Genomic DNA, 19,657 nt, shown 5'->3' with positions numbered 1-19,657 from the left:
AGCGTGCGTATGTTTTCAAAAGAAGCTTTTCAAATATTGCTATTTTCCCGCAGATGTCGCCGCATTCGTCGCAAAATCGTTAAATTCGTCTGTTACTTTACCGGTATATGATACATTGTTCATTTTCATTGAATAAAGCGAATATTTATTTACACGTATATACATAAATATCATAATACGATAAATATGGGTTTCAGGAGGAAACAACTTTCCTGGTACATACGTTCCAATTGTCGGAAATTTGTTGAATCCTTTGTAGGATGCTGTTAGGAAATATAAGAGATCGTGTATACTCGTTGATCAACTATCGAGCATGTTGGTTGCTCGAGGAGATTTTTGATGTACGCTATTGCGGCCATGTGGCAGTCACGATATGGAAAGACACGAGCATTCGACAGTCACAACTGGTCGAATGCCAGAGTGACAACTGGAACCGCGGCGGAATAGGAAGAAGACGATCGGTTCTCGGCGATATTCCATATTAAATATCCGAGAACGAGGATTCGCTTGCGGAACTTTGGACCGGAACTTTGGAGCAAGCTGTATGGCCGAGTTATTCGGTTAGTTAAAGCGTAAAGTTAAACGCGCAGTTAAACGTTGATTTTTTGCTCTATTCTTGTAATTTGTCGAACTTTCGGAAAACTATTTTGTAATTATCGATAAATGTTTGAGAATCGGTTTGAACAAATAAATAATTGCCGAAATAATTCTACGCAGAAATCGCGAGAAACGATTCAGCTTTTGCGTTCTCTTCGACGTACTCTTCGATTATAATTACCCATATTCTATATAAATCTTACGCTTGTACATTTTAAAGTACGAATCTTTATGTAGGACGTCACTTTATGGCTCGTCACTTGTCCTTTATCTCGAACGAGTAATCCAAAGTAAGTTATCTTGCTGCAATGGGAAATAGACGTTAATCGTTTTTACACGTACAAATTACACGTTGGATCAAAGTAGAAACGTGGGATGCGTACCTGAAAGTAATCCTCGATTTCTTGAAGCGTGCGATTTTTCGTTTCCGGTAAAGCAACGTAAACGAATATTGCCTCCAAAAGGGCGGAAATGCCAAAAATTGCAAAAATTCCAGTAATGCCTACTGCGTCTCTTACCTGTTTTAACGATGCAAACGTTATTGGCAACAATTTCTTCCGATATTTTTACGCGTATACAAATAGAAATATTATGTTGCACATAATATTTCTATTACGGACCATTCCGTGTCGTGTCAATCATTTGTCTACTTGATGTCTAGGATTTTGTGAAAATTTCAAGAAAAATATATTTATTATATTTATTAATTTGTCAACGCTCGAAAATCGTGGCTGAGTACGACCGCAGCCGACTGTTGTTCTCCGATAAATTTAGAAAAATCAAATGTCCTTACTACTAGAAACGTTTCGAACATTTCAAACATGTCAAAAGCGTCATTTACGTTCAAGTATCCTTGTTTGCCATATAAATAAATTATTAAGCGTTAAATCTTATATAATCGTGGACGTACCGCGGGGAAAGATTTTGTAACTATAAAGATGAATAAGTTGAAAAAGAAGAAATTGCAACCACCGCCGATTCCTCGAGCCCTTTGAGGAAGTAACTCGGCAACCATTAACCCTGGAAATGTCATCAGTCCCATGGAGCTGACTGCCACGTAGGCCAACAGAAGAATACCAACAACGTAAACCTAAAATATACGAATCCGATATAACAGATCACATTACTACATAAATCTCTAACATTTATGAGAATTAAATAAAAATGTACACTCACGTCGATAGAAGATTCTTCCTGAATCAATAAATATCCCGCGAGGACTAAGGAAGCGAAAGCCGTGCCCACGGCAGAAAACATTCCTAGATATCTCCTATTTATTTTCAACAATAAAACACTCGCTATTGAACTGAACAAGACTCTAGTAATGGCCGTAATTACCGCTGCCAAATAGTTATTTATCCTGTTACCACCTGCGTATAACAAAATAGGTATACATAATCAGATAATATAATATGCGTAATTAATATAATAGTAACGTGGAATGTACAAAGTGTATGGGATAAAACCGACGTATTTCTTATTTTCTATCGATTACACTGTCCAACGAATAAAATTTGTTCTCTGGTCTACGATATCCACTAGATCCGCGTGATCCTTACAGAGTTGCTCGTTTCAAACATAAAAATTTTCGCTCGACAAACACGAGCAGAATTTATGCGAACAGTCGAAAGATCACGCACGATTGCGTATACTTGCAATTATTCTCTAAAGACGGTCATCGGTATTTGCGATTTTAAATAACTTTAAATAGCCGTGAAATGTTTAAAGGAACATTTTTTATTTAGAATTGCTGCACAAATTTGCTACGTAATGGCAGATTTCGTAGACGTTCTTGAAAAACAAACACACCAGAGAAAACGTGGAATGAAACTTAAAAAAGAAAATTAATTAACCGGTAACGTGTGTATCACTGCCGGTTCAGGCTGCTCTTGGATTCTTCGATACTAATCGTCCAAGTAATCATTTCCCCCTTTAATCGCCCCCTTTAATCATTTTAGGCAAACAAATTTTTAAGCTTTGCAACGCAAACGGTTTTTACGGTAGAGTGGAAATGTATTTTTCGTGTTGGTCGTTTTTGAGACGAGAAACTCTATAACGATGATAATAATGAAACTGTACGCTTGTGTCGTTCGCTTATTAGATATTCTAGAAGAAAATTCGAATCGATAGCGTTACGAAAGCATTTAACAATTTGCTTTACAGATTAAGAAGTAGTTAGTGTTTGGTATTTTCTATAAATCATGTCTGCTGTATATTAAATGCATAACGATTCCGTTTACCGATATCTTCGACGAGATTTACTGCATAGAAAACGATGACAAATGTCCCACTTATTAACTGAAGAATATTAAAGATATTGATGATCGTTAGTGGTTTCAAAACACTAGGATCGAGCAGCGTAGAAACGACGGAAGAAATTTGTCCGAGCCGTGACGTCGTGGTCGTAGCCGTCCGTGCTAAATCCGTTTTCATTCGAGCTTCCAATATTCTCATTTCGGCATCAACCTTTCGCAAATATAAACGTAATTTGTAAAAGTCAACTTTTCATCGTAAATTCATCATTGGCTTGCCGCAAGGGACGCGACACGTCACGTGGCGTGACATTGCGAAAAGTAAAATAAAGTTTGCCAAGAAATAAGTAATCGCAAATGACAAAAAAATGACTAATTATTCAATTTTATAAGTAATAAAATTTATTATTCAGGCTTTGTTAATTGACTGTAGGAACGAATAGTCATTGGATAAAACGACCAGGCTCTCGTTGTAGAAATCGTTTCGCTAATAGGCTCGATTGCTGTACATATCTAACAATAGAGGGTTTTTTAAATGTCATTTTCCCAAATGGCAAACCGACGATACGCTTTGCAAATACACCGATTATCACGATAAAACGAATTTCTTCGACTTTCGATAGACTTTCGATTCCGTGACTATTTTACAAAGATATCTATGCCTACGTATACGTATTGCACTTACTTGTTGCGCGTTACCTCCTCTCAACCACAGCAAGGCTTTTCTCGCCTTGTCAGGTTTCCTGCGTCTTACGAGCCAAGCAGGACTTTCCGGAATCAGGATTAACGCGATCAGTGCTGTTATGGGAAGAACGGCCCCGCAAAGAGCCACGATGTCCCACGTAAAACAAGCTCCTAACGCGTAAATGATGACGATACCGAGGCAATAAAAGGTGAGCGTACTTCCTGTCAGAAATCCACGAAGCGTCGAATCAGCCGTTTCACCCAGTAACACCTGTCAGACACGATTCCGTGATCAATGTCTCAAATTTCAAGATAGATGGGCTAATAATCTTAGAATTTTTAAATTGACAAAATACCAAAGAACGAAAAAGAGATTTGTACGGTAGATTGTACATTTACGTGACGCGAATATGACAACCAATAGATTGATAGATACGTATATTTATGTAATGTGGGCAAAATATAAACAGAACGAAACATCAATGATGATGGAATAAAACTCAAAGGCCAATCTATAAGTAAAAAGTCGTTGTGCGTATTAAAGTTAATTATTAACGATTATATGATAATTATTATTAATTATAAAAATATTAAAATAAAAACAATTTGTCCATCGACGAATTCGGCTGAAGAATGAAAAGTTTGTTACGCAATCGAAAAGAGAAACGATTGATACTTCCTACCTGAGCTGGTACTCCCATTAGGCCGACACCAAAACCTAGTACAACTCTTCCTATCAAAAGGCAGGAAATGTTTTTAGCAAAACCTATGACGAACCATCCAACGAACAGCGGTACTGCTGCAAATTGTAGAGATCCACGCCTGCCGATCTCATCCAACAATGGGCCGGACACCAAAGATCCGACAGGCGTTGCTAGACTATGAACCGAAGCTGAAACATAAATAACAGATATATGCTTGAACGCAAAAGAAAAATTACATTTTTGCCGATTACTCTTCGACGTAGTGGAGTTTAAGCCACAAAATAAGCGATTTAATCGTTCTCTCGTAATTTGAAATAATGTCCAACGGTGTATTGATTTCAGTAACTGATTAAGTTACTGTTTAAGTTAAGTTACCGAAGCGAGCTCGACGAGGAAAGAAGTAGCGGGCAATAGGAGAAATTCGTGCGCTACGCGGGATTTTCGTAGACGGATCCTTCGAATCCCAAGCCGAGTGTACAATCTTGGAATAACGAAATTATGAGACGCGAACGTAACAGTACCCTGTGTAGCGAAATGACTCATCTACGAATACAGTGGGAACGATATACCTGTGTACCAAAGTTCTGTACGCAAAATGTCAACGATCCCAAAGAACACGCATCGCGGTCATACGGAGAACTCGAGGGACAAACGTCTCAGAGATTTTGACGCGCTTCATCTTTCACTATGGACGGCGCGAGTGGCGAGTTCCCTCGATCGAACGGAATAACCGAAATAGTGGTGATGGTAATTTTCTGAAAAGTCAAAGTGTGTCGAAAAGACAAGGTTGGGGGAATGCAAACATCTAGGAGATTGGAGGGAAAGAAAGCTGCAGAACTGCGGGAGACGCGTGGCAACGGTTCGTATTATCGGAGATTGCGATTCACCGTTTTGCTTCGTAGTATGTAAAGGTTCAAGATGTTACGAGATCTAGCGTTATCAAGTATCATCGAACGTAATTGAGAAATTTATTTTGAAACAGGTAGGTACCTATCCAGGATCCAAGTTGCCGATCAGCGTACATCGTACCATTTTCTTCAGCCAATTGCGGTAACAGAATTGCACTGTAACCAATTGGCATTCCTCCACCGGTTAGTAGCAATAATACCGCACCAGATACCAAGCACTAAAACACGAAAAAGATGTTAAAAAAAAAAGGAAAAAAAACATCAAAAACATTCAGGAAAATACAAAAGTATACTTTTAATATGTTTTGCCATAACACCTTTGGATCTATTTCGTTCGATAGTTGCCAAATTCTCCAATTTCTAATTTTTCTGAATATTCTAAACTTGGAAAAAAAGAAGAATTGGAAAAGGAGAAAAGATACGCGTTTGAACAACTTTTTCCTATACACGTGCATGTATAACCGGCAGTGGTCGGCTCGGTTTTCGAGTTATAGGCAACGATATCCCGTCGTAATCCCCTTATCGGTGCGTATTAATCTATAGAATACTCGCCTCGCGATACATACATATGCATAGGGATAAGTTGTTCACAATGTTGAACTTTATAACATATTTGAAAGTGATCGAAATCCGAGGTGGCTTTTTTCTGTGAATACACATTTACCTAAACGAAACATTTTTCAAATAATCAAAAGTGATATTTGTTACTTGTTTATTTACTTTGAAATGGACTCAAAGGTATCGTATTATCATCGATAGCGTAATAATACTATGCTATATTATAATACGTTAATAATATCATTTATTTACATTACTATCTCTTTAGTTAACTTCTATATTACATACATATGTATATATGTATGTTATGGAGAAGAGAAAATGACTTTGGCTTGGAACTTGGAAGGAAATGCTGGTCGATAAATAATTACCTAGTATGTAAAACAGTATATTTATATTATTCTTATCGTCTCGAGTTTTATCCGACCGTTGACTTTTCAAACTATTACAAGTAATTCCTTCTGTACGTCGTACATTTTATTAATAATACGTGTTTGTTAATGCACCTCACCTGTGCGAATATACCTTTGGAATTTGACGAGTAATATATTATGTCACATTTTTCGTCCAAAGTGCTATCTTTATCGCGAGTATTATTATTTTCAATGTCTTCGCAAACATTGCCAATCTGTATTATCTTTGCATCGTAATTGGCTGCATGGTATCCTAACATTGAACGGTGTTCTTCCCTAAAATAGCAGCATTTGACAAAGAAAGGAAGAAATCTTTTTAAATATACCATAATTTTTATTATATCGATGATATCGTCTTTCAGCCTTTTTCTCTAAGTAGCACAATTTTACATTTAGAAAATTACGCGAGTTACAGCATAACACATACATGTACGTATACTTGTAGTTAGACTACGTAATGCAGCTATCAGCTACACGCGTGAGCAAGAAGCTCGTACACGCTTCACTTTTCTATAGATATAGACGATAACAAAGTTAGACATATCATATCTACATGTTCAAGTTATCCTACTTATTGTCGACATTCATTGAAAATAACGAATTTTCTATTCTACCGTTTGTCTTAACAATTTACTATTTAGAAGAAAAACGCCGAAAACTAATAGCATCGGCATCCTGGATGTAGAAAGAGGATGTCTTGGTTAGAAGATATCACCATATAATATACGATAGACGAGTAGGTTACGATGAAAAAAGATGAATAGATAAAAAAGAGATAAAGATAAATGCATGTAGGAATTGAAGCATACACAAGCGTATACACGTATGTACTTGGTTGCGAAACTTGCAATATTGAATTACAGTTAGATGCGATAAAATATAGAAATATACACGTCCAATATCTTCCAATATTTGATACATTGCTCTGTATACTCAGCCTGTTGAAATATCGAATTAGTTTTTACGCGCGGTTATGATTTGTACAATGGTACGCTTGAATGTCCGTATAAGCGTAAGAAACTTATTATTCTATAAACACAAGCATAGAGATATAAAGACAGACACATAGAGATATACGTGTATAGCTTATTATACCATATACCTCTATGAACGGTATGGGTAGAAGCGACAAGGTCAACGAATACAATGAAAATTGATTACATATTCGTTGTAACGTAAACTATGTTTCTACGATGATTGTTGCTCGAAATGCATAATACAGCGATTTAACATACCCTTCTGGCGGCGCCATACCGAAGCAGGTTTAAACAAACTCAAACTGTTTAATATCGATCTTTGACGATTCTCACGATCAGTCACTTCGCTAATTAATAATTCGATCACGTGATTTAATAACTTTGCGCTTTGTTGCTTCTTATTTGCCTTCTAATTTTCCTTAGTCTCCGATATGTTTGACTTGGCATGAAATAATATTTCGTTAATGGAAATCTTTGATATAAATGACGAAAACAGTGATTTTCACTTAATAAGACACGTTTACTATGTAATGCATTACACGAAAGTAATGTTGTCGACGTAATCGTCGTGTTTTTGCTTCTGCGCGTTCTATGTATTTTGTGCATGTCGTAGGTGTTAGTTTCCAAGCTAATTGTAATTAAATATTTGGATAAAAGTCAGATGGAGTTTCAACGGGCCACTTCATTCAGTTTTTAGATACTCGATTTTAGATTCTCGATTCTAGACTCTGCACTCATCGAACTCGCGCCGGATGACCTTTGATCGATGACGTTCCTCATATACATATACATTTGAACGTTTACTTCAAATTTTTGCGCTACTTTACTTTGAAACTTTTGAGCTACTTTACTTGGTAGTTACCTAACTTAGAGTTTCCACAGTTTCGTAAGACTTTGTTGCGGATTAAAATATATCTGTTTCGTTGGTGCAATAAGTTGCAAGTTTTTTGATCACCGTGGCTGTGAAATGTGAAACCCATCTTGACTCTGGTACTTAAATAATTCTACGACTTTCCTTTCGTAATCGATTCAGATGCTGCCGATAAGCTTGTAGAATTGTTTCAACCTGTCCGATTTCGATGACTTGTAAATGCGTCGTAAAGTTTAACATTTCAAACAACTTTTTCCTATACATATACAACCGTCGATCTCTTGATCGAGCTTAGTTTGCGAGATGTTCTCTAAAAACTGCACATATCGCTACAGTCTATTTCTACCTATAGTTGTGCATCTATGGCTGCGTATGCGTCGCTATTGGTTGCCGGCCGCTTATCTTCCGTCCATAAACGAAAGTCGAGCGAGCTTAAAGACTTGGAGCAGAAAGCGCGTATGCGAAAATGTAAGAAATATCTGTCATAAGTGGTCTTTGATTTGGCACCCTCACGACGCCCGAAACACATCCGTAAAATGAGAACAATAAGCGTTACCGGCCGCCTCGCGACGACCGCATTGCATAGTTTAACCAAAAGCCAAAGCCGATACATTGATATTCGTTTTTGGTCGAATTACAAGTTGCAACAGACATTCCTCGCAATCTCGCATATACATTGTATCGTTGTGCACGGTGGTTTTACGCTCGGCCGATCCTCGCTTGCAAAGCGAAGAAGCGCAGCGGCAGACAGAAAACGCATACGCTGTCACATACGCGCAACTATAGGCAGAAATACACTGCATACATGTAAATGTATATTCACGCATTTGCGATACAATGCAAATACTAGGCGAGATATTCAAATATCATCGAAATCGACGCTGCTTAAGATCGCGTAATCTTAAAAAAATATCTATGTATAATTGATATGTCTAACTGAATTCTTTCTCAAGGAAAGATAGAAAGCAAGCAAATTGAAAAAATACGAATGGTCAAGCTGTAGCGTAGTTTTACTGCTAAGAAATCAAATATTTCCATCATAGAAAGGATCTCTGTCTCTTTTAACCGCTGCTTATTACCACTTTACGAACGTAAGCGTATATAATAGGGACCATTCTATACATTCCTTGAACATGCTATACCGATATATACTTATGAAGAAATGTTACGCAAGAATGATATATTTTGTTTGCCATTTGATACAAAATAGATTTGTATTTTAAACGTTTATGTTTTCAAAATAACAATTATTATCACTTATTGTTAGAGGCAAAGTTTTCTTTTTCATTCTCACACACCCATCGCTGCAACTTTTAGTACTTTTACTTTCTCATCTTCGTAGTAGTATCGTATTATTGTAGTATCCCGGGCAACGTTTATCGTAATTGTAGAAATTTTCCAATTACTATGAGACGAGCAATGGAACGATAGTTCGACACCATCGAGAGAAGAAAATTCAACTGGTTTCAAGAAATAATTAACAAATTCGATAGTTCCACTGTGCGTGCATACGTAGTAGAAAACCGATACGGAACGGAAATGCGATGAACGATAAGTGAACGATTCGTTAGACACGCACCGGGTCTCGTTTGCCTTGGATCACGTTGGCTCAACTGAATGAAACATTCCACCATACGCGCTCTTATAAGCCACTTACTTCGATTAAATCCCTTTCTCGGCGTTCATCGTGGGCACACTAGACGGCACAGCGACCATTATCTCTAAGTGGCTTACCTTCAGCAGGAAATATCCGGTCAGAAAAGATCAGTTTCAACTAAGATCAACGGAGTGGCAGTGATTCTATATGAAACGACGAGTCGAAAAAATAAAATAAGCTTTTTCCATTCAGACTTTCCTACGGATCTCTTTTTTCTGTATACGTACACGTGTTGATAGCCGGCCAGCAGTTGTTTTATCGTATTTTAGATGCTTTCGAATAGGAACCTACGCGAACCTGATCGATCACGACAGAAACGGTCCGTCATTGAAATAAAGTATGATTTTATGCGGCCATCAAAAACGAACCATCAGATGCCGAGTTTATTCGTCTGATGTTCAATAACCTTGACCCGATATTCGAATAACTGACTAGCAAGGCTAACGACTCAACTTGACCGATTACATTAAGGCTACTTCGTGCTCGCGGTCAACCGTATAAACGATCTTTTTTTTTTTTTTATAGAAAATGACCTAGAACGTCAACTACTTCGTAATACAGGTAGTGAAAGTACACCGAGATACAATCAATTTTCTTGCATATTCGTTCGAGGCATAATTATATATAACATTAAATAAAAACGAAAATCGTTTGTACGATTAATAATTATCTGATAGATTCTATTAAGAATCCTATAAGATTTCGAATTTGAACTTTGTTTTTTTTTTCTTTAGAAAAAAAGCTCTGTAAAACTCGAGTAATTTAATTTTCAACAATACGTCATTTACATTTCTATCTATTCAGGGTAAGGTATAATTTCAAATGTTCTGATTTGATTCAGTAGAATCGTAGAACGGGATAGATATCTTTTAGATTTAGAAGATAGAAAGAACTTTTATTCGCCAATGATGTGCAACATTGCGTATACGTAGATTTTTCTGCTTGTGTATGTTTCTTCTCTAGAAACCATCCGATAGATACTGTATACTGTTACTGAATATTGTTTAATAATTCAATAATATTGGTCGCTTTTTATATCGTAAAAGTTATCGTAATCCATTAATTTGATAAAAATCTCGTTATAATCTGTCTTTCGTACACGTTTTGTACACGATAGAAGTAAGTGGAAAGTAAATCCGCATTCGCGGTCAGGACACGGTTCGCCTTCCGGACCTTCTACGATTTCAAAAACATGCACAGTGAGCCTGACTGTGTACACTTTATGTGTGTATTTATGACTCAAGATTTGATCTAACATTCCCAATTTGTATAACATGAAACACACAAGTATAGAAAATATTAGGCTCTAGAAGGTGAAAGGCGTTTATAAACATACCCTTGGCGATTAATTTTCAGAATTTTTGATTTTATTCACCCTGATTTACTATATCACACTGAAAATGTTTCTACGCACACACAGTTTTATCTCGTTCAATCGCTGCTCTTTTCATTTTCTTTATACATATAATCCTGAAAATTTATAACGATGTACGATTACTCTTGAATTTAGAGCTTCTTTTATAATTAATAGACTTCCAATGGCAAAAATTCTTCTATTCTAACTATTACGTGAAAAACTATTTGATAGTTTAGTAAAATCTTAAAGATATCTTAAAGATCTTATGGAGAAAGCACCTAGGAAGGATTCTATGAAAGTATTTAAAGTGCGACGTTAGTATTGGATTGATACACGTCGGACCACCTGCTATTACGTACAAGAAATCAAAAGATAGGCGAAGAGGAAGGACTCTAGCCAAGGAGACCATGAAAGAAGGAAGAAAGGAATTGAGGAACACAGATAGCGAGAAAAATAGGGAGAAATATGTAGAAAGATGTGGATATAGCAAGGAAGGAATACGATATTTGGCGAGAATGTGTGAGATGTGTGTGAGAATCAAAGGCGTTACTAAGGTATTCGTTTAATAAGGGAAGTAAGGGAAGCCAAAGACTAGTAGCTAGAGCGGGGTGCGGACATTTGAAGAAAGAAGGATCTGGTATGATCTCGGTATGATGGATCAGAACTCGCAGTACGTTTGTTACGTGGAGGTCGGAAGGGATCGTTAGAGTAGTACGGTGAAATTAAAAGAAGGAATATATAGCGTGTTCGGTTGCAGGTGTCAGGAAATTTAAAGGGTGATTCCTGAAGCCAAAATAACGCGATTAATATCCGTATATAAAATATCCGTATATAAATATGGTTTTATTTCGTAATTATATGTATATTGCATTTCAGGAAAAATGAGAGGTGATACGTTAATATATTCGATTTACTTGATTAATTCAATACGATATAAATAACTTTCTAGCAGATGAAAAAAAAAGCAAAGTAGTGATAATGAAGTTAATAACATTTTGTAGAGTGGAGTACTAATTTATTTGAAATATTATAATGTTGATTATATCTTATAATATTTATTCACATTTATTTTACTTTTGTTTTACAGTGTCTCTGATAACTTTATTCAAATAGATTTAGAGCTCGTGGTTAACGAGAAAACAAAATTATGCTTCATCAATATCATTGTCATGTATGATATTCGTTCAATTTGTGCTTCTAACTTCACAGATAACAGATTTCATCGCTTTTTCTTTTTTACTTCTCGCTGTGAAATCTGATCTAATTTAACCGTCTCCATGAAACAAGATCTTAATATCATACTTAAAATATTAAGATACGATTTATATATCTTTTAATCGAATAAAGGCTCCCCAAACAAATTAACAAATTAATTTCGTAGTATTGTTATTATTATTACTGGTATCGTATTGTATCATCGATAATATTATTTCACTTAACTAGTACATCTATAAACAATTCTTAAAACGACAATTAAATAATAAATATCTGTACGTTTTTACTTCTCCATGTACTTTTTTTAATGGAAACTAAAAATTTTCTCAGTTTTATATGCTATAGTAACATTGATAGCATTGAATATTATTTTATTAACACAATTGTAAAGGTTACGAAAGTATATATTCGATTTATTTTGCAGAAAATATAACAACTAGTTTCTCGTGTTAATAAAATATATTGTTTTTTAAGCATGAGGATTACGGAATTTCTCCCCTGCATATTTGGCAGCCGCACCCAATTCTTCTTCGATACGAAGAATCTGATTGTACTTTGCCAAACGTTCTGAACGACAAGGTGCACCCGTTTTGATCTGACCAGTCGATAGACCAACGACTAAATCAGCTATGAACGTATCTTCTGTTTCTCCAGAACGATGAGACACCATTGTACCCCATCCGGCGCTTTTAGCAAGTTTATGGGCATTAATTGATTCTGTGACAGTGCCTATTTGATTGACTTTTAGTAACAAACAGTTGCAAGCCTTCTTCTCAATAGCCGTTTTAATTCTGTAACGTGTAATAGGTTTACAATGAAATTATCGTCTATGAACATGAAAATAGCTTTCAACGAATGTAATTACTTTTTAAAATTTACAAGTTGTCAATTTAATGCTACAAATAACTTTGTAGGATAAATAATTAATTCGATATTTTGAGTTATATCGAAATTTGACGAACTTGTAATTTCATAAGAAATCGGAAATAATTTCATTTAAAGATTTTACCTTTCAGGATTTGTGACGGTAAGGTCATCACCTACAATTTGAATAGGAGTGGAGGATGTCATAGAAGTCCACGAGTTCCAGTCGTCTTGGTCAAATGGATCTTCAATCGATACAATCGGGAATTCCTTAACAAATTCTAAATATAAGTTCTTCAAAGCTTGTGGTTCCAAATATGTGTTTGGATCAGATTTTTCATTCTTAAAATCTAAATCATATTTCCCATTTTTATGAAATTCAGATGCAGCGACATCCATACCAATCTTGATTTTGCCTTCGTATCCAGCAACCTACATTGTACGATAATTATGAATAATCATTTCAATAACATTTAACTTAATACCATAACAAAATCAAACGTAAACTATACCTCGCAGGAACATTCCTTGCGTAAGAAAATATTTTCCTTCTAGAGAGAAAAATACTTACTTTAATGGCATCTATGATCAGATTTAAAGCTTCTTTGTTCTCTAAAATATTTGGAGCAAAGCCACCTTCGTCGCCAACAGCAGTAGCATCAAGGCCAAACTTCTTTTTAATACCAGCCTTCAAATGGTGGTAAACTTCAGTACCCATTTTCATGGCTTCAGTGAAATTAGCAGCACCAGTAGGTAGAATCATAAATTCCTGCATTGCCAATTTGTTTCCAGCATGTGAGCCTCCATTGATAACATTAAAAGCTGGTACCGGCAAAATAATATTGGCATTTCCTGCCAATTCCGCGATATATCTGCAATTACAGAACAATTTACAAAATTACCTATTATACGTAGAAGGTAAAAGCTGTGATATTTGTATCAGATACGTAATATAAAATTTTGTTCATCTTTTATTATTTGAAAAAGTAGTATCAAATTTAAAATTTGTTTATACATTTTGTACTTGACATATATTTCGTAATTTCATTGTAGGCTAATAAAGAAAGATTTGTTTAAATAATTTTATTTATAAATTATGATATTAAATTTAAGTTAAAAATCACACTTACTTATATAAAGGAATCCCTTTTTTAGCAGCTCCTGCTTTACAAACTGCCAAAGAAACACCCAAAAGTGCATTGGCGCCAAGTTTTGACTTATTCGGTGTACCATCCAGTTTCAATAGAAGGTTATCGATATCAGTTTGTTGCGTGACTTCCAAATTTGACTAGATAACGAATATTTTCATATTGATTAGTTCATAAATTCAAATGTTTTTATTGTTCGATCGTATGAACAATATATACACCTTCTAAATGTGTTTAAAAAATTGACAAATTTTGATAAATCTATGTAAAATTGAAACAAGTTATATATGCTACATATTATGTATAAACGCTGAACACTCAATACCTTCAACAATTCAGGCGTGATGATATTATTAATATTCTCTACAGCTTTAAAAACGGATTTCCCATGATACTTAGATTTATCATTATCTCGAAGTTCTAAAGCTTCATGAACACCGGTGGAAGCACCTGATGGTACTTCAGCCCTAAACAGCCCATTGTCTGATACAAGGTCAACCTATAAATAAAATATATAAAAAATAATAAGAACAATTTATGTGTAATCTTAATTATTACGTAATGTATTATAATATAAAATGTTGCATATAACTGAAAATTAGGAATATATATTAAAATTATACCAATATTCAATATAAGGTTACATAATGTACACTTGTCAATCTATGATTTATAATTTATCATACTTTCAGAACAAAAATCATTATATACCAAAATAAATCTCTGTTTTATATGCAGCAATATTACATTTGAAATAAAATTTAATCTGTTTAAGAATTAACATTTTCTTGTAATCTTACCTCTACAGTAGGATTACCACGAGAGTCAAAAATTTGACGTGCCTTGATGCTTTTGATTGGCATTTTCCTACTGTAATTAGTACTGTATTTACTGATTAGAAGTCTGAAACAAAAATATTTAACAATAACAAAATACTGATTCTAAATGTTGAAAAATTATTAAATACAGACCATTTAGCACGAGCAGGTGGTACAATCTAACTTTCATATTACATGTCAGTTACTAATAGTTTCAAGGATAAACAATCTTTCCTTAATATTAACATCAAATTGTCTTTAAATTTAAGCATTTTAAATATTTTTCGACAAAATATGTGTGAAATTGAAATACCGGTAGGCAAGTTTGCCTTGGAAATAATATAGTGTTTGACCTTGACAAGGTCACTGGAAGAAGTTTAAAAATCTGAACAATCAAGTTAATAGTTGTTTGATTTCAAAAGTGCTACATTTTTCAAAATTAAGTATAATGTACTCGAACTATCGCATATAATGACCTTACGATAAAACTTCGGCACTTAATGCATGCGGCACGTATCAAAACCATTTGTTTCTTTTTTTTCTTGTTGTTTTATGAATTTAAGAAACAAAACACTATACAAATCAAATCTTGACACTTCATACAGTGTCTAGAAATTCTTGAAGATACGATTTTTTACTCATACTGTAAAACTGAAGAAAATATGGCTCACCTACTGCAACGTATGACAATCCTCTTGAAGTGTTCGAAGTAGAATGATACTGTCCTACAGTTGACCTCAAATCACGAAGGTAGCTCTCCTATCGACTCTGATCCCGTCACGTATGAATTACGGAAGCGTTGAAACTAAAAGTTTCTCAACAACCTACACTACTGACAATATGATAAAATCTACATAGATATTTATATAAGCAGGTATAAGATATGGAAGCAGAATCTTAAAGTTTTAACTGAATATAATTTGTCATGATAAAATAACGAAAATTGCGTAATCTAAATGTATGGTTTTATCGTTTTATTAATGATCTACTATCTTTGTATTGCATTGTTCATAAGCGCGCGAATTTGTAAAATTGCTAAAATAACTCTTAAAAATTGTAAGCTTAATATGCGCATATTTTTATTTATAACGCACAGAATCTTTGTAATATTGAAACTATTTAGTTTTAAATATTATTATTATATAATATGCTATATGATATTGGAAATAAATTCACCATTGTATGAAAAAACCAAAAGTGTTACGTAGAAATATTATTTATTATACTTTTGAAATAAATAGGATTTGTACAAGAATAGAAATTTATAGATAAACACATTCATTTCAAGCTGAATGAATGTCTATAAAAAAAAAATATATTATATAAATAAATAAATAGATATATATATATATATATTATATTTATTATTTTTTTGATATTTGTAACTTGTTAACGTAAGTTTTTGAAATACTTTTAATACAATCATGCTTTCTTGCTGTGATACTTTAATATACTTTAATCATATTATATGTGACGGTATACGATACTTTCATGCTACTTTTACCGTTTGAAATTTAGTGCAATCACTAAATACACCTTGAATCACACGTTAACAAGAATTTGCTCAATTTCTTTGTACATAATCTGTACCTAGGAAATTTAGCTTAATGTTTAGGACATATATATTAAGTTAATCACGTTTAGACATTACGACATATTAGTTTTTAAATTACTTGCAGTGTTTGTAGAGGTAAATATAAAAGGTGCCAGATTTTTTTACAAACATTACTTTTGTTGAAAGTTTATTCAAAAATATGAAATATGTATATTCAATTATTATGATACAGTTTGTACACGTATAATAATATATCCTTAAAAGATAAATTTGCAATTATAATTTAAATAATAAATTCTAAATTGAAAAATTTTACGCTATCGAATGCTAATGAATATGCTTATAACGTTTGAGAAACATATTTTACAGAATAAGCACAGGCTGCATGAAATTACTTAAACAGATTTTTACATTTGGTATTAAATTATCTTCACTATTATAGCTAAGTACTATTCCATTCATAAACAAAATAATAATTATTATATTCACAAGAAATTAATATTTTATTAGTTTCTGAATTACGTTTTCAAAGGCATAGATATCTTTGTTATCAAATTCCGTCGGTTCATTTACACCATTACTCTATCAACTAAAATAGTTGTACAGAGATCAAAGTGTTTTACAGAAGGCACTCTATATATGTTACAAATGTAAAGGAAGTGCCAGTATTCTAAAATGAATGTTTTAAAATGTTTTATACACCTTATACTTCTAAAAGGGCGACACATTAACATTATCAAGATTGTAATATTTTAAAAAATTGCGTCTATTTAACTGTATACGTAGTATTATATTATTTCAGTTTTTCGACTACTTAGACTTTTCTTTATCAATGCCCAATCTTCAAGGATGTCCGCATCATTAAGCATGTAAACGATATAAGGTCCAGCAACTGAAACAGCTCTTCTTCTTTCAGTGTGGTTTCTGCGCCTTCTACCATTAGAATTTAACCACAGATCTGCATGAATATCAACATTATTCCTATCTTCTTCTAGTCTACGTATTTTTTCTTGTAAATCATTATGGATGCAATCCCAAATTAATTCTTTTTCACTTTCAAAATTCTGTAATGCAGCTTGTTCCTCCGCTAAGAATTTATTTTGGATATTTTGTAGTCTATATTGTTTTAATATTCCAGCTACTTCTGTTTTCGTCTTCATATTTTCTTTTAGACGTTCCAATGGTACTAAATATTCTTCAGATTTTCCAACTCGAACTTCCCCCAATTTTGTATCTACTTGGGTAATTCTTTCACGGTAAAGCCTGAAGTTATAAAAATTAAAACGTTCAATTCAAGATAACAAAATTCCTTCTATAAGGACTCGTAAGTAAGAGAAAGTTTCATCGTACGAAAAGATTTGCTTACTGTTCTTTGAGAAGCGTAAATTGTCTTTCTAAATCTACTAAGTTTTCCATGCATTCGTTACGTCGCCTTTCACATTCATCCTCATCCATTTCCGAAGAATCATCACTGTCGCTATGTTCTGCACTACTGTCACACGACGCGGAGCTTTGATTACTTTCATTGCTGTCGTGAGACATTTCTTCTCCTTCTGCCTCAGATTCATCCTTAACGCTTGGCATCTGTCAAAATGTTGCGATCACCTACAGGATTAAGTAGCAACAGATTGGTAATATACTAGATGTATATTAAAATATCCAAGTTATATTTAATTTGGATGAAAATTGTTTTGAAAATATTGAACTTTAAAATGTTATATTATATTATAGCAACATAACCATTAAATATTATAGCAACATAACCATTAAATATTATAGCAACATAACCATAAAAATGTATCGTATACGTGTAAAATGTTGTATAAATTTTTCTTTCGTCATTATGATCTTCGATAACTATACGTATACTTATTTATATTATATTATATTAATATAAATACGTACTCACTGTTAAATAATTATGTAGTTTTCTTTTTAAAACGATGTCACTAAATAGTGAATATTTTGAAGATAAAGTAGTATCCTTTATTTAGTCAATGGTCAGATACAAATAGTTGATTTCACACAGTGTGAAAAATACTACTTTAAGGATAGATTTGATATTGAATGCTTTTTAATACAGGCACCTTCCATGTGGATTTTTCACGACTTGATACGAGTCAATTTTCGAACGGATTTGCCCAGGCCTCGGTACACGAGTATCGAGGCATGGATAGCAGCTAATATGGCGTCGAAAAAACGCATAGAACACCCTACAAGTGCTCAGTTTTACATAGTTATAATTTTTAGGCCTCCGTATTCCGTAATTTCATACGTGCATATTTGGGTTGTATATATCGAAATACATACACAGGATAGCAAATAACCATTTTATCATATTCATATATTTAGGTAGATAGGAGTATGGTTCATGAAAATCCGCTTTTAATCTGTGCCTAAATAAGTACTGAAATATTTAAATAAAATATCAGTAGTGTTAATTAAGTGGATTTACAATTAAGGGTGGTATTTAAGTAGGTAAAGTGGATAAGTAGTATATTCTTTATTAGGTGTATTTCACCGTTTAAAAATATTCTTAAGTCCGAAATATTTTATATTGTTATAACAGCGAAGGTGTAAAATACCGATACACATACGAAATACTATCTCGCGAAGAGTTATAATATGATTATAACCAAACTTTTACTTCCGGGTTTGGTTTTTCGCGCCGCTTTGCTCAGTGTTCCTTCCGATGTTTCTTGTGGGCAACGATCAAAGGGCTGAACGTTTTACAAACGCGCGTCAAAAGGAGAACTTTTTCAAATTTTCTAATACAAAATTAGTAAATGTTTGCGCAAATTCTCGTCCTGAAAGTTCTGATAATTGGTAATCAATTACTTCGTAGTTACGTAGGTTACGGTCGTAGTGGTAGTAGTATTAGTAATTGAGAAAAAGTAGAATTTTTATTATTTTCCCCTTTATCGTTCTTTTTATTGTCAATTATTTTGTTATATAAGATACTAGAGAATGCCTTTGATTATTCTCGCAGTAACGAGAGTGATAAAAAGTGTTAAAGAAGAGAAAAAATGAAATAAGAAAAGGAAGAACGAAGAAGCGACGATGGCAATTGTAAAGAAAG

General features: G+C 33.9%; 3 protein-coding genes across 18 annotated transcripts; all 3 read right to left on the bottom strand.

Annotated features, from left to right (window-relative positions):
• Nucleotides 1–122: 122 nt before the first annotated feature.
• On the bottom strand, nucleotides 123–9,614 carry LOC117154704 (facilitated trehalose transporter Tret1). 13 transcript variants are annotated; one of them, XM_076622819.1, is made up of 11 exons: nucleotides 9,544–9,565; nucleotides 7,352–7,532; nucleotides 6,215–6,392; nucleotides 5,228–5,363; nucleotides 4,217–4,425; nucleotides 3,535–3,804; nucleotides 2,838–3,063; nucleotides 1,774–1,967; nucleotides 1,508–1,687; nucleotides 981–1,115; nucleotides 123–900 (listed from the first exon to the last, which is right to left on the bottom strand). In XM_076622819.1, the coding sequence occupies exons 2-11, from the start codon at nucleotides 7,366–7,368 to the stop codon at nucleotides 865–867; spliced, it is 1,581 nt and encodes a 526-aa protein (XP_076478934.1). In that variant the 5' UTR covers nucleotides 7,369–7,532; nucleotides 9,544–9,565; the 3' UTR covers nucleotides 123–864. The 13 variants fall into 13 exon arrangements, with proteins under 13 accessions (XP_076478934.1, XP_076478933.1, XP_033185807.2 ...); XM_076622818.1 differs by lacking the exon at nucleotides 9,544–9,565 and adding an exon at nucleotides 9,291–9,428; XM_033329916.2 differs by lacking the exon at nucleotides 9,544–9,565 and adding an exon at nucleotides 9,107–9,425.
• A 2,357-nt stretch (nucleotides 9,615–11,971) lies between these two features.
• On the bottom strand, nucleotides 11,972–15,861 carry Eno (alpha-enolase). The gene is made up of 7 exons (XM_033330212.2): nucleotides 15,695–15,861; nucleotides 15,006–15,108; nucleotides 14,531–14,704; nucleotides 14,188–14,345; nucleotides 13,629–13,929; nucleotides 13,203–13,489; nucleotides 11,972–12,984 (listed from the first exon to the last, which is right to left on the bottom strand). Exons 2-7 carry the CDS (start codon nucleotides 15,066–15,068, stop codon nucleotides 12,663–12,665), a joined length of 1,305 nt encoding a protein of 434 aa, XP_033186103.1. The 5' UTR covers nucleotides 15,069–15,108; nucleotides 15,695–15,861; the 3' UTR covers nucleotides 11,972–12,662.
• An 873-nt stretch (nucleotides 15,862–16,734) lies between these two features.
• On the bottom strand, nucleotides 16,735–18,771 carry Brms1 (breast cancer metastasis-suppressor 1-like protein). Of its 4 annotated transcripts, none has more exons than XM_076622649.1 (3): nucleotides 18,484–18,771; nucleotides 17,945–18,162; nucleotides 16,735–17,841 (listed from the first exon to the last, which is right to left on the bottom strand). In XM_076622649.1, exons 2-3 carry the CDS (start codon nucleotides 18,160–18,162, stop codon nucleotides 17,367–17,369), a joined length of 693 nt encoding a protein of 230 aa, XP_076478764.1. In that variant the 5' UTR covers nucleotides 18,484–18,771; the 3' UTR covers nucleotides 16,735–17,366. The 4 variants fall into 4 exon arrangements, with proteins under 4 accessions (XP_076478764.1, XP_076478765.1, XP_033186105.1 ...); XM_076622650.1 differs by having other exon boundaries at nucleotides 18,488–18,771; XM_033330214.2 differs by having other exon boundaries at nucleotides 17,945–18,183; nucleotides 18,484–18,770.
• Between the last annotated feature and the right edge of the window lie 886 nt (nucleotides 18,772–19,657).

The sequence above is a fragment of the Bombus vancouverensis genome, chromosome 11, assembly GCF_051014615.1.
Source record: "Bombus vancouverensis nearcticus chromosome 11, iyBomVanc1_principal, whole genome shotgun sequence".
NCBI classification, from domain to species: domain Eukaryota; kingdom Metazoa; phylum Arthropoda; class Insecta; order Hymenoptera; family Apidae; genus Bombus; species Bombus vancouverensis.
This window is presented reverse-complemented; position numbering and strand designations above follow the sequence as displayed.

Coding starts and splice junctions, on each gene's coding strand:
- Eno (XM_033330212.2), bottom strand. CDS start 15,068: ATGCCAATCAAAAGCATCAAGGCACGTCAAATTTTTGACTCTCGTGGT. Junction 13,930..14,187: donor AAAGGGATTCCTTTATATAA/GTAAGTGTGATT, acceptor CTGTAATTGCAG/ATATATCGCGGAATTGGCAG. Junction 12,985..13,202: donor ACCGTCACAAATCCTGAAAG/GTAAAATCTTTA, acceptor TACACGTTACAG/AATTAAAACGGCTATTGAGA.
- Brms1 (XM_076622649.1), bottom strand. CDS start 18,162: ATGCCAAGCGTTAAGGATGAATCTGAGGCAGAAGGAGAAGAAATGTCT. Junction 17,842..17,944: donor TTTACGCTTCTCAAAGAACA/GTAAGCAAATCT, acceptor TTATAACTTCAG/GCTTTACCGTGAAAGAATTA.
- LOC117154704 (XM_076622819.1), bottom strand. Junction 5,364..6,214: donor CCAAAGGTATATTCGCACAG/GTGAGGTGCATT, acceptor TTCGTGTTTTAG/TGCTTGGTATCTGGTGCGGT. Junction 1,688..1,773: donor AGGAAGAATCTTCTATCGAC/GTGAGTGTACAT, acceptor CGTATATTTTAG/GTTTACGTTGTTGGTATTCT.